Source organism: Sciurus vulgaris, assembly GCF_902686455.1.
Source record: "Sciurus vulgaris genome assembly, chromosome: 4".
NCBI classification, from domain to species: domain Eukaryota; kingdom Metazoa; phylum Chordata; class Mammalia; order Rodentia; family Sciuridae; genus Sciurus; species Sciurus vulgaris.
This window is the reverse complement of record NC_136464.1, coordinates 58,064,915-58,079,571: the sequence shown is the minus strand read 5'-3', so window position 1 is coordinate 58,079,571 and position 14,657 is coordinate 58,064,915. Positions and strand designations below refer to the sequence as shown.

Below are 14,657 nucleotides of genomic sequence, written 5' to 3'. Positions count from 1 at the left end.
TCGTGATGCTAACATCCATCAGTACTCAGTGTGATCATTCTTTATGTCAATATCTCTCTAGTCTTTTTTGTTATATATAACTTGGTACTTCGTTAATTCCTGAGAAAGTTCTTAAGGAAAAATATTGCTCATTGATAATAACTTGTTTGTGACTTTATACCTGAAAGTTATTTTGACTGGTCATGAAATTCTTGGTTCATATTTTCTTTTCTTTAGTATTTTAAAATGTTATTCCATTATTTTGGAATAATACATTGCATAAAAATTCACTTGCCAGTCTGATTTTTTTAAAAGTGATTTTCCTTTAAAAATTAATACTTTTGCTGGGTGCAGTGGCACAGTATGTAATCCCAGGGACTCTTGAGGCTGAGGCAGGAGGATGCCAAGTGCAGAACTAGCCTCAACAATTTAGCGAGGCCCTAAGCAACTTGGTGAGACCCTGTTTCAAAAATAAAAATATAAATGGTCTAGGGATGTAGCTTAGTGGTAATGTGCCCCTGGGTTCAATTCCCAGTAAACTCCCACTTCTCCAACCCCTACCCCACCCCCACCCTCACACACACACACACACACAGAATAAATCAGTAGTTTTGCTTGCCGAATTAGCCAGTGCTTGTGGTTTCAGGCAGTTACTCTGAAGGCTGACACTGGAGAATTGCTTGAGCCCAGGAATTTGAAGTCATCCTGGGCAACATAGCCAGACCCTACCTGTCTCAAGAAACAAAATCAGTCAGTGCTGTGACACATGCCTGAAATCCTATGGGCTCAGGAGGCTGAGGCAGGAGGATCGTAAGTGTAAAGCCAGCCCCAGCAACTTAGAAGCCCTAAGCAACTTAGTGAGACCCTGTCTCAAAAAATAAAAAGGGCTGGGGATGTGCCTCAGTGATTAAGTACCCCTAGGTTCAATCCCTGATACACACACACACACACACACACACACACACACACACACCCAAAACATAGCTTTAGTAGTTTTGTTTTTTTCTTTTTAAATTTTTGAGACAGGGTCTAGCTAATTTGCAGGCTGGCCTGGAACTTGCAATCCTCCTGTGGGAATATTATTTTGCTTCCCCTATCTCCATCCCTAATTACTTTTTTTTTTTGAGGTAGGTACCAGAGATCGAACTCAGGGACACTCCACCTCTGAGCCATGTCCCCAATCTAATTCTGTATTTTATTCAAAGACAGGCTCTCACTGAATTGCTTAGGGCTTTACTAAGTTGCTGAGGCTGGCTTTGAACTTGTGATCCTTCTGTCTCAGCCTCCCAAGCTGCGGGATTACAGGTGTGAGCTACTACGCCAGGCCCTAATTACTTTTTATTTATTTTTATTTTTTTTAAATTTTTGTTGTTGTTGATGGACCTTTATTTTATTTATTTATATGCGGTGCTCAGAATCAAACCCAGTGCCTCACACATGCTAAGCAAGCGCTCTACCACTGAGCTAAAGCCCCTAATTACTTTCTATGGGATTTGACTGGGACCTTTACTATTGCTCATTTTTAGATGAAATTTATCTTTCTGAACTTTAAATGGGAAGGCATGGGTCAGAATAGTTTTCTGTCTTTCAGGTTTAGAACTTCTGTTTTTTTTTTTTTTTTTTTTTTTTTTTGTAGATGGACACAGTACCTTATTTTACTTATTTTTATGTGGTACTGAGGATTGAACCCAAGGCCTCATGTGAGTGATGCAAGCGCACCATCACTGAGCACCAGCACCAACTCTCCTATTGTTTTTGATAGTGTTTAAAAATATGGACGATAGATATCTCAATAAAGCTCTCCCATTTTCTGAGCCCCAACCGTGTCCTTCTTCACTTTTATGTGGATCTTTTCTTTGCTCCTGTTTTTCTTGGCTTCCTTAGTTTGGATTCTAGGCCCAATATTTTCTCCTCTGTGTGGGACTTGGTTCTGGAAAGGGAACTTTGACTTATTAGTGTTCATGCAGGGCTGAGCACCAGGGCTGCTCTAGCTCCTACAGACCTTACCTTTGGTGCGTTGGCACCCTCCCAATGTCAGTGGCTGTTCGTAACAATTTGCTTGAGAATATGCTTGTTCTTAGGTCTAGTAAATCCCCTGCCCTCCCATACATACAGGTTTTGCCCCTATTCATTCTGAAAAATCACTGGAATGCCTTGTCACTTAGTTTTGTCATAGATGTTGTTTGTGGACTTTAATTTTCCTATCCTAGTTGCTATTCGTTTCCATGTAAGAACTGGAGATTGAAATACTGTGCTGTCACCATCTTCTACAATATCATTTTTAATAATTGTATAGCATTAGTTGTCATGTTTAAAATGTTTAAACAGATGGATGCTAAATAGTGAAAATGTTGAAAGTAGTTGATTTACCTTTCCTGTCATTGCTTTAGGACCTTCATAGTAGCTGCCCCTAGAAGTCGGTGCTTTTGAAGGAGGAATTGTCTTGCCAAAAGGACCAGCAACAATACCCCCTTAGTGACAATAATCAGTTTTTTTGTTTGGGAGTATGGAATTTTTCCTTTACATGATGACTGCTGTTTAGGCAAAAAGTAGTAGTAGCATCTCATTATGAGGAATATGAGATTTTATGGACTAACTAGGGAGTCTAAATGGTTAGTTTATTAGGTATTTACTTATTTTGGGGTGTTAAGACTTGAACCCAGGGGCCTGACATATGCTTCACATGCATGAGCTATACCCCTATACCTAGTTTCTCTATTTTTTATTTATTTATTTTTTATTTTTTATTATTTTTTTTTTGCGGTGCTGGGGATCAAACCCAGGGCCTTGTGCTTGCAAGGCAAGCACTCTACCGACTAAGGTATCTCCCCAGCCCTAGTTTCTCTATTTTTGAATTTTAACTTCATTTATTTTTTTTCAAAAGGTCAAGTTTTACTTAGTTTTCTCAGTAAAATGCCTTATAAATTCTCAACAGTTTCTCTCTTTTACCTACATGCATATACTTTTTTGGAAAATAATTTATTCAAAACTTGGAGACTGGCCTGTGTGGTAGTGCATACCTTTAAATGTAGCAACTTGGAAGACTGAAGCAGGAGGATCACAAGTTTGAGGCGGCAACTTAGACCCTGTCTCAAAACAAAAATTAATGTTCCTTTTGGCAGCACATATATTAAAATTGGAATGATACAAAGATTAGCATGATCCCTGCGCAAGGATAAAATTCATGAAGTGTTGCATATTTAAAAATAAAAAAGTCTAGGGATGTATCTCAGTGGAAGAGTGCCCCTGGGTTCAGTGCCATTAAAAAAAAAAAACTGGAGATGTGAAAATTATTACTGATACCATGAATGTAATATGTTCTTTGTAGGGCTGATTATCAAGTTAAAAAAAACCTGTGTTGAATTTTTTTTCCTTTATTTTTATTCATATGCAGTGCTGGGAATTGAACCCAGTGCCTCACACATGCTAAGAAAGTGCTCCACAAGTGAGCCACAACCCCAGCCTGAATTTGTCTTAAAATATTTTTTAGTTGTTGATGAACCTTTGTATATGTATGTATGTATGTATTTATATGTAGTGCTGAGAATCGAACCCAGTGCCTCATGCATGTGAGGCAGGTGCTCTACCACTGAGCCACAACCCCAAAGTAAAAAGTAAATTTGAAAAATGGACTATGAAAACCTGCCCAACTTATTTAAAGTATGCTTGCTTATATATATAACTGTTTTCTTTTTTGAAAACATTTCTCTTAATGGGTTCCATGATAAAAGTTTAAAAGTTTTCTTCCTTTTTTGGCTATGTTTTTACTGAGATCTTTTTTTGTTCTTACCCATACCATACTTCTTTTTTTTTTTTTTTCCTTTCTCAGTGTTGGGGATAGAACCCAGGGTCTCACACATGCTAGACAGGTGTTTTACCACTAGGAGCACTTCCAGCCCTTGTCCTGAAATATTGGCATTCTTCATAGTTGTGATTATCAGTCTTCTGAAGGGTGACAAGGAACCAATTGAATAACCCTTATCCCAAATGCTAGGGAGGTCATCTTGGTGCTTAAAATTTTTTAGATTTCATAGGACTGGGAGTTTAGCTTAGTGGTACAGCTAGCATGCACAGGCCCCCAGCACCACAAAAAAGAGAAGCGGGGGGAAATAAGAAGTTTCAACTAGGTTGCTGATGCATATCGGTAACCCCAGCTATTCCAGGGGCTAAGACAAGAGGATGATAAGTTCGAGGGCAGTCTTGGTAGCTCTATGAGACCTATTTCAAAATTTAAAAACTGAAAAGTGATTGGAATGTAGCCTAGTAGTAAAGTGCTTGCACAGCATGTGTGAGGCCCTGGGTTCAATCCTCAGTACTACAAAAATAAACAAAAAAATCCAGTTTAGAGTTCAGAGTATTTTGGATTTCAGATTTCTTTTCCTTTTTTGTGGTACTGGGGATTAAACCCAAGTATTTTACCTCTGAGATACATCCCTAGCCATTTTGAAAATTATTTTGAGACAGGGTCTCCCTAAGTTGTCAAGGCTGCCTTTGAACTTGTAATCCTCTGCCCCAGCCTCCCAAGTTATTGGGATCACTGTCATGAGCCACTGCCCCCAGCTGGATTTCAGTTTTTTGAATTAAGGATATTTAATCTGATAGAATAGACTTTGGATTCAGATTAAGTTTTAAATCCCAGTTGTGCTGCCTTCTAGTTAGGTAACTTGAACAAAGTTATTTCATATTTCTATGCCTGTGCTTCCTTTTTTTAAAGAAATGGTACTAAAATTCACTGTTATTTTTATTTTGTTTATTTTTGTTTGTCTTACCTTTTAACATTTCAGTGAGCCATTAATTTGAGACATTTAGCACAGTGGTTTTGTAACAAGCAGTCCATAAATGTAGAAATATAGTGTGTATGCATAGAAACACATACTCCCCTGACTTTAGTCATTGTGTTTTTGCTGATAATCCCAAATCTTTTTCCAGTTAGTTCTGTCTTTACAATACTAGGCCTATATTTATTCTACTGGCCACACACTCCCCAACTCATTGTGACCTAAAATTGAATTCATTCTTCTTTATACTCCTGTAGTTATGCCACTCTGTCTCCAATGTTCCAGGTGAAACTTATGTATTACCCTTGACTTTTCTTCCGCACCATTTGCCATTCAGATATCTACAAAGTATTTTTGCATACTATATCCTGTGGTTTAGAGTGGTCATTTATTATCCATTCCCATTGCAGAAGCTCCAAACCTGAGAATAATGAATGTCTTTTTCCTTTATACCTCATTTCCATTCCCTTCACCAAGATCTCCCAATTTTGTCAAGTAACAATTCTCAAATTTAGCTATGACCTACCTACTAGCCCCTGTTTACCTTTCCAGCCTTATCTATTATCACGCTTGCTCCTCAGTTTTTGCCCTCTCTCTGTACACGTCATGCTTCCTGTTACCACCGGGCCCTTGAACTTGCAGTCCACCTTGCTTAGCAAGTCCTTCGTATGTGTCAGTTCTCAACCCAAAGCATCACCTTTCAGGGAATTCTTCCATGCTTCAGACTAGGTCAGGTTGGCCTCAGGTAAATACTCTTTGACTCTTAGTGGGTTTTTTTTTTTTTTTTTTTGTACCAGATATTTTGAACGCAGGGCACTCAACCACTGAATCACATTCCCAGCCCTATTTTTTTTTATTTTATTTAGAGACAGGGTCTCACTGCATTGCTTAGTGCTTCACTGTTGCTGAGGCTGGCTCATCCTCCTCAGCCTCCCTAGCTGCTGGGATTATAGGTGCCTGGTTCATGCTTCATTCTTTACACTTGCTGGCTAAATTTATTTCTGGGTATAATTATTTGATTATTGTCTATCTTCTGCACTGGAGTATGAAGACCATAAGGACAGGCAGTCTTCACCTCTCTTTTTTGTTTTTTTTGTGGTTTTGGGGATTGAACTCAGGGTCTCACACATGCTAGGCAAGTGCTTTACCACTGAACCACATCCTCATCCCCCTTGTGTTCACCTTTTAATCCCTGATGCCTGATATGTTGTATGTCTCTAAATATTTGGTGAGTGAATATGTGGTCATTGTCACTATGCTAGCATGCACTATGCTTAACATCTCTTGTGAATTTTTGCTAACTGGTTCTCCGTAGTTTTTTTGGGAGGGGTGGGTGGATACTGGGGATTTAATTCAGAGGCACCTGACCACTGAGCCACATCCCCAGCCCTAGTTTGTATTTTATTTAGAGACAAGGTCTCACTGAGTTTCTTAGTGTCTCACTTTTGCTAAGGCTGGCTTTGAACTCATGATTCTCCTGCCTCAGCCTCCTGAGCTGCTGGGATTACAGGCATGTTCCACTGTGCCCAACTTTCCCTAGTTTTTTTCTTGTCTATTCTATATACAATAGCCAGAATATTCCTTCTGTGTTATAAATATGTTTGTGATAGTTTTCTTAGAATCATTCAATTGTTCCACCTTGTCCTTGGGATAAAGTTCATCTTTCTTTCCCTGTCTCATCTCTCATCACTTCCCCTTTCTCACTCTGTGTTTCAGTAGTAGTATACTATAACATTTGTAGTTCCCCAGATATACTAGTTATGTATGATATTTCTTACCTGAAACTCCCTAGCTTTCTATTCCTTCATTTACATGACTCCTAGTTCTTTATTATCATTCATGTCTCAGTTTCAGTCCTGTCTGCCCCTCAAACAAGATTTAATTTTCATTCCCCACTTAGCAAATATGAGGCCCTGGGTTCAATCCCCCATACTTCCAGAATAATAATAATAAGATTCCCCCTTAGATATTCTTGTAGCATCATGTAACTATATCATATAATACTGTATTGAAGATGCTTGTTAAATTGTGTGTTCTAAGCTGTTTCTTTATGAATGTTCCAGAAATTAACATAATTTCAGGCACATAATAGGTACTCAGTGAATTCACTCATGTATGCAGTAAGTTTATATACTGTTGGGGCTAAATCATTGTTACAAACTTTTTAATAATGACAAGGAATACTAAGGAATTTATTTATTTATAGTGTTAGGAAAATTATTTGCAGCACAAATGGAAGTTCAACCCAGTTTAAAGAGGTTCAACTTCACTAAAAATAACAGAAATTTGGTGGTGGTGAACACCTGCAATCCCAGTGACTCCAGAGGTTGAGACAAGTTCAAAGCCATCAGCAACTTTGTGAGGACCAAGCAACTTAATAAGATCCTGTTTCAAAATAAAAAGGGCTGGGGATATGGCTCAGTGATGAAGTACCCCTAGGTTCAATCCCCAGTACCCTACCGCCGCAAAAAAAAAAAAAAAAAAAAAATTATAAAAGTACAAATTAAAACAGTATTAGGGAATCTTTTTCCCCCCACATTACTAGGGTTGGAGCTAGGCAAAGTACTTAGCTACACCCCAGACCACCCTTTTTAAATTTTGAAGAAAGGGTTTACTAATTGCCCAGGCTGGTCTTGAACTCAAGTTTCTCTTGTTTTAGTCTCTTCAGTAACTGGGATTACAGGTGTGTGCCACCATGCCTGGCAGAAAGTCATTTTTGACTATTAGATTAACAAGTGTGATGATTCATAATATACAGTGTAGGGAGGGTATGATGAAATAAATTCTTATAGTATATTGAAAAGCTAAGAATGCACAACTTTTTTGTATAAAAGTTTGGTAGTAGCTAGTAAAATGTTCAATTTTCTTTTTCATTTTTTGTGATGCTGGGTTAAACCCAGATGTGCATGATAGGCAGGTGCTTTACCACTGAGCTACATCTCTAGCCCCAAATGTTAATTAATTTTTACCCAGAAATTCAACTTCTAAATATATGTTCTACTGAAAGATACATATACAGAGGCATCCAGAAATATAAGCACAAGTTTGTTCATTGCAGTGTTGTTTCTGAAGGGGAAAATTTGGATAAAATTTGAATGTTCATCAGTGGGATATTGTTAAAATAAATACCACTGCATCCATATGAAGAAACTATATGCAATTTTTTTTTTTGCAATTTTTAAAAATTAAGTAAAGTTGCCTCTATGGATGTGGAAAAGGATTTACATTATACTATTAAATTTATAAAGTAGGTTGCAAAACAGTATATTTGATTCCTTTTTATTACAGAAACACAAAGCTGAGTGCAGTGGTACATGCCTGTAAATCCCAAGAACTCAGGAGGCTGAAGCAGGAGGATCCCAAGTTTGAGGCTAACCTGGGCAATTAGCAAGACCCTATCTCAAATTTTAAAAAGATAAATTCATTAGTTAAAAGGTCTAGGGATGTAGGTTAGTGGTAGAGTGCCCCTGGGTTCAACCTCTAGTACTGAAAAAATATATATATATAAAACTGTATTATATATTAGTAATGTGGAAAGCATGGCATAGTATGTATATGTATTTTATAAAAAAAAAAAAAAATCTGCAGGCTGAGGATGTAGCTCAGTGGTACAGTGCTTGCCTAGAATGAATTCTCGAGGACCTGGGGTTAGTCCCCAGCATGGCAAGAAAACAGACAATAACTGAAAAAAACCAGTGACAGAATATCTACCAAATTGTTAGCAGTGAAATATTTCCTGTTTTTTTGTTTTTTGTTTTTCTCTTTTGGTACCAGGTATTGACCCCAGTGATGTTCAACCACTGAGCCACATCCCCAGCCCTTTTTTAAATTTTTGAGACAGGGTCTTGCTAAGTTGCTTAGGGTCTGGAGAAGCTGAGGCTGGTTTTGAGCTTGAGATCCTCCTGTCTCAGGCTCCTGAGCTGCTGGAATTACAGGCATGCAGCAGTGAATTATTTCTAAGAGGGTGGTTTTAGAGACACTTTTACATTTTAGTTAAATATTTTTATAATGTTTGAGTTTTCAAAAAAAAAAAAGCATGCATTTTTATAGTTGTTGAAAACAAGGAAATAAAAAAACAAGAAAAGCAATGACTGAATGATGTTCGGGTGCTATCAGGTGCAAATATGAATTGTATGCTTTTCCCCCTTTTTTCAATAGAATGCCCAGTGTTTGCATGGGGACATTGCACAGTCTCAAAGAGAAATTACACTAAAAGGCTTCAGAGAAGGTAGTTTTAAAGTTTTAGTGGCAACCAATGTGGCTGCCCGTGGTTTGGACATTCCTGAGGTTGACCTGGTGATTCAAAGTTCTCCTCCACAGGTAGGAAATGGAATTTGATCTGGGGAAAACAAGAGCAGTTTTATAAATTGCTATCTTATTTACAAATATTGCTTGGAATGTGAAAAATATGTCAGTCACTCTTGCTTTTAGTTATTTTTTGTTAGTATGGTGTTAAATTGATCAGAATCTGATGATCTTGTTAGTGATTAACCTCACTATTTGAATTTGAAGTTTGAATCAACAAAATCATATAAGGGAATTATATATAAAGTTCTATGTAAAGAACCCTGGAAGAGATGGATAGAAAGCTTTAAAACTATCCTCCTTACCCTAAAATTCTAGCATATAAATTTTTTGACATGTTCAAAAGCCCAACAGGATTGAAATAAAAATTTTATTATTGTTATTATGATTAGCATTATTATTTGAATGTTGGAATGACTATGGAACTTGTCATAATTTTAGAAAGTGTTTTCCTTTTTTTATTTTCAGGATGTTGAGTCCTATATCCATCGCTCTGGACGCACAGGTAGAGCTGGCCGGACAGGAATTTGCATATGTTTTTATCAACCAAGAGAAAGAGGTCAACTAAGATATGTGGAACAAAAAGCAGTAAGTAAAGTTGAATTATTTCAGGCTTATTATCTAAATGGTGCCTTAGAAAAGAGCTCTTTTTATATTTGTTCTCACAAATAGATCTTCCTAACTTTTCTCAGTTTAAGCTGCATTTGGATGTGAAGCATGTGGAGAGCTAAATTTATATTAGCTGCAAGATTGTTTTAATACAGCTGTTATTGTGAAGACAGAAGAGCTGCCTTTCTCGTTTTTCTCTTGAATTTCTCCCTTGATATTGCAATAAGAAGTGTGTTGTGATTTCATACATCAGTACAGAATTATAAATGGGTGACTGTGACATTGTTTTGGTATAATAGTTAGAATTATATTAGCCATAATATAATTATGTAGTAGCCAGTTTTTATAAAATTGAACATATTCTGTGTTCCAGATTTTTTTGTAGTATTTCACATTTTTTCCTATTTTATAATGTTTTTATATACTATCTCATATACTTTGTAAAGTGAGATGGGAGTAATAAGCAAAAAAGTTGATACACTTAAACAGTGTTCTCTTTTTGTGAGTCAGTTTTGTTTTTGCAAGTCAGATTCCATAATTGTATCTAAGGGTCAATTAAAAAAATTTGTTTTTACTTTTTAAAATTTATAATAGATGACTTACTAGAAAAAGCAGATCTTTTTATCTGCTAAGGCTTGGAAATCTTTTAAGTCCAAGAAATGGAAATTCAACAAGCTATATTAGTTTAGGAATTAATTGTAACGACTTCCATTTTTCTTTAATGTAATTCTTTCATTTTCAGGGAATTACTTTTAAACGTGTAGGTGTTCCTTCTACAATGGATTTAGTTAAATCTAAAAGCATGGATGCCATCAGGTATGCTTTCTGACCTTGCTGAATAATTTTTTCTTTTGTATTAGGCTATTCATCTGTAAGCTCTTCTAGTTCAAATATCAGAAAATTTTAATCACCAGTTTTACCAGCAGACATTTAGTTATATTAAAATATGAAAACGTTACTCTTTCTTTTCCCATTCATTCTCTTATCTTTTTTTCCCTGTCATGACCAAGAAAATTTACTATTTTTAAACCGTAGGTCTCTGGCTTCCGTTTCTTTTGCTGCTGTTGATTTTTTCCGACCATCAGCTCAGAGACTGATAGAAGAGAAAGGGGCAGTGGATGCATTGGCTGCAGCATTAGCCCACATTTCTGGTGCATCAAGCTTCGAACCAAGGTCTTTGATCACCTCTGATAAGGTAGAAATCTGTGAGAAAATTGTATTTGGCTGGGATCCATAAAATTGGTCCATAAAAATTGATCCATAGCAGTAATTGTATAATAAATGAATGTTGCATTTACTCCTTTCAATATATTGCACTTTCTGTGCAGAGAAAACTCTTTTGGTCTATTAGTAATTCATCTTCTTATTTTCTTCCACCTCTAAATTTTGTGTGTGTGGTGGGGGGGCAGGTACCAGGGATTGAACTCTGGCATTCTACCACTGAGCCACATCCCCAGTCCTAGTTTGTATTTTATTTAGAGACAGGATCTCACTGAGTTGCTTAGTGCCTTGCTTTTGCTGAGGCTGGCTTTGAACTCGTGACCCTCCTGCCTCAGCCTCCCGAGCCACTGAGATTACAGATATGCACTGTAAACTTTTTTATGACAGCCATCTTTTACAAATTTTCAAGCCTACAGAAAAAAATATGAAAGAATGTTGCAGTAAATAACCACTTAGATTCAACAACTGATAATATTGTGTTACATCTGCTTTGTTTTAAATATTTAATTTTTTTTTGCTAAACAAACCATTTGGAAATTGAAACATTACAACTCTCATCTTAATCACAATATCATAGTCTCACCTACAAATGAGTAATAATTTTACATTAATCATCTTATATCTAGTCAATATGCAGATTTGTTTCATTATCCCAAGAATGTGTATGTGGAGTAAAATATAGGAAATCCTCACTTTTCACAGTACTGTGCAAACTGAAAATTGCATACCAGAACCTATTCTTCATTTTGTTGCCATGGAATCATGCAAAGTGAGAAATAGATTCTGTGCAGTTGACATTGTAACATAGTAGCACGCAGAGTAAGGACTCTATGCTTGGAGGGATATGTGTGTAACATTGACCGACATGGCCTACTGCCAGGTTGGTATCAGATATCAAAACATACTACATCAGAGCCATTGGCTGCAAGTGGTTTAAAGATTTATTACTTATCCAGGTATAAGTGAGCAGAATCCCAGAGTGAGGGGAACTCTCAGTAAAATCTCTCTGATGTCTGAGTCTAGAAAGACAGGGGGCACGTGAATTTGGTCCTGGAACCTTTATAAGACAATAGACTGTTGGCAGGATTTTAGAATGACAGGGCAGAGTAATTCTGGGCAGCTTGTCCCTGTGGCAGGGAGGAGGGAGCAATGGGGCAGGGCAGGTAAATTTGCATGTGACTTGTTTTGGTGTAGCACAAATGAGTGCAGGTGGAGCATCTGATGGTTTTCCTGTGGCAGATATTAATAGTTGAGCCAAATGTCATTTTGTTGGAAGTGTCTCACAATGCCCAATTGTTTCTCCGTTCATATAGTGTGTGTGTGTGTGTGTGTGTGTTTTAAAAATCAGAATTCTAATTAAGGTTCTTATGTTATATTTGGTTGTGTATCTTTTTAGTATATTTTAGTCTGGAAAAATTTTCTGTCTTTTTTATTTTTCATGACATTGAATTTGTGAAGAGTTAGTTCAGTTATCTGGCAGATCATCTCACCTTCTGGATTTGGCCAAATTTCTTGCATCATGTACTTTTGTCTTCAGAGTTAAATTGAATGTGTCAAAGCTTGCTTTTATATTCAGACTAAATGTCTTTTGACAAGAGTATTTAGCTGGGTGTGATGGCTCACACCTGTAATCCCAGCAGCTCTGAAGGCTGAGGCAGGAGGATTGAGAGTTTAAAGCCAGCCTCAGCAAAAATGAGATGCAAAGCAACTCAGTGAGACCCTGTCTCTAAATAAAATAGAAAAAATAGGGTGAGGATGTGGCTCAGTGGTTGAGTGCCCTTGAGTTCAATACCTGGTACCAAAAAAAAAAAAAAAAAAAAAAAAAAAAATACAAAGAGCTTTTATATGTAATATTGTATACTTCATGGTGAATCATGTCAAGCATATGTCATATTGTTCCAGTAGTAGTTATACTTAGTTTGATCGCTTGTTTGATGACAACTGCCATATATTTCCATTTTACTCTTTTAATTAGTAACTAATCTGTGGAGTGGTTCTTTCAGCATCAAGAAGATATTCCATCCCAATAATTCACCAAATATCTAAATGTATAATATCTTAAAACAATATTTAATCCATACTGATTTTGTTTGTGGTACTGTGGATTGAACCCAGGGGTGCTCTACTCTGGGGCTGCATCCCATCCCCATCCCTTTTTATATTTTTATTTTGAGGCAGTGTCTTACTAAGTTGTGAAGCTGGCCTCAAACTTGCATCTTCTTGCATCATGCCTTCCAAGTTGTTGGTATTTCTTGCACGTGCCATCATACCTGACTTTTTGTTTTTGTTTTTGTTTTGGTATTGAGGACTGAACCCAGGGGTGCTTTACTACTGAGCTATATCTTCAGTCCTTCTTCCTTTTTATTCTGAGACATGCTTTCACTGAGTTGCTTAGGCCTTGCTAAATTGCTGAATCTGGCCTCACACTTGAGATCTTCCTCTCAGCCTCCTGAGTCTTTCGGATTGTAGATGTGCACCACCTCACCTGGCTAACCTATTTAATTTTACTCAAAACATTTACCTACCTCTGCATAATGGCTTCCTCCTTGACTTCATTCATTACCAAATCAGAGAGGTCTTTACTTTGTGTGTGTATGTGTGTGTGTGTGTGTGTGTGTGGTGGGGTGCTCGGGTTTGAACCCAGGGATTTTGCCATTGCGTTGCATCTCCAGAGAGGACTTTCCTAATCACCCTGATCCATTCTATAATGTCTTATTCTCCCTTTACTATTTTGCGGTGGTGGGGATAGAACCCAGGGCCCTGTGCTTGCAAGGCAAGCACTTTACCAACTGAACTATCTCCCCAGCCCCCTCCCTTTACTTTTCTTTATCTTCTTCATGATGGTTCTTTTTTTTTTAACTGTTCAGTGAAGCTTTACAAAACAAGAATTTTTTGGTTATTGTAATAGTCCTTCAAAAGTTTAGAGGTTTATCCTCTTTTTATGTTCTTCCACTCCAAGGTAACTTTTAAAAAATTCCTTCAACATTTCCTTAAGTCTTCACTACCTTATGGTTAACTGATGCTGATTTGTTTAATTTTCTTATAAAGGATGATGGTGAGAATTAAGTAGTCTTTACAACAATGCACAGAAGGATGATACTTTCAAAGATCTATAAACACATTAGTCTTCTAATTTAGTTACAAAGAAGTTTTTTGTTTTGTTTTTTTTTTGTTTAGCAGCCATGTTATACTGTTGGCTGGTGAGAAATGCAGTTAAGTCTTGAAGGTGTCTAGAGTTAGAACTTCACTGTCCTGTGCTGCTGATGATTTTTCCAAACATAATGTGACTTCTGTTTCTTAAGGGATTTGTGACTATGACTCTGGAAAGCCCAGAAGAAATACAGGATGTCAGCTGTGCATGGAAAGAACTTAACAGAAAGCTGAGTAGTAATGCTGTGTCCCAAATTACAAGAATGTGCCTCCTAAAAGGAAATATGGTAGGCTTTTCTAGATAATTCAAAAGATTTTTAATCAACTACCACAAATATTTATGAAGAATAGCCTAACAGGATGGAATAATACTGTTTTTTTCTGAGTGTTGATTTGTTTCCAGTTACTGAATTTGGGGAATTATATAAATAATCCATTTCTTTAGAGCTGTAAGTCATCCTGCTTAGTTTGTCTTTCTGGTTTGTTTTTTTTCCCCCCGGTGCTGGGGAGCGAACCAAGGGTCTTGTGTGTGCTAGGCAAGCACTCTACCACTAAGCCACATCTTCAGCACTGCTTTGGTTATCTACTACTCAAGTTATCTAAGCTTCTGCTCTG

The 14,657-nt window shown here is 37.1% G+C and overlaps 1 protein-coding gene across 5 annotated transcripts in view; it reads left to right on the top strand.

Moving 5' to 3' along the window:
* DDX50 (DExD-box helicase 50) overlaps window positions 1–14,657 on the top strand; it is a 35,926-nt gene that overhangs the window by 17,226 nt on the left and 4,043 nt on the right. For all 5 annotated transcript variants that reach the window (XM_079135783.1, XM_079135779.1, XM_079135781.1 and 2 more), the window contains 5 exons: window positions 8,916–9,077; window positions 9,531–9,650; window positions 10,414–10,487; window positions 10,707–10,866; window positions 14,195–14,329. In XM_079135783.1, coding sequence (XP_078991909.1) covers window positions 8,916–9,077; window positions 9,531–9,650; window positions 10,414–10,487; window positions 10,707–10,866; window positions 14,195–14,329 — 651 coding nt within the window. The remainder of the gene's footprint in view (window positions 1–8,915; window positions 9,078–9,530; window positions 9,651–10,413; window positions 10,488–10,706; window positions 10,867–14,194; window positions 14,330–14,657) is intronic.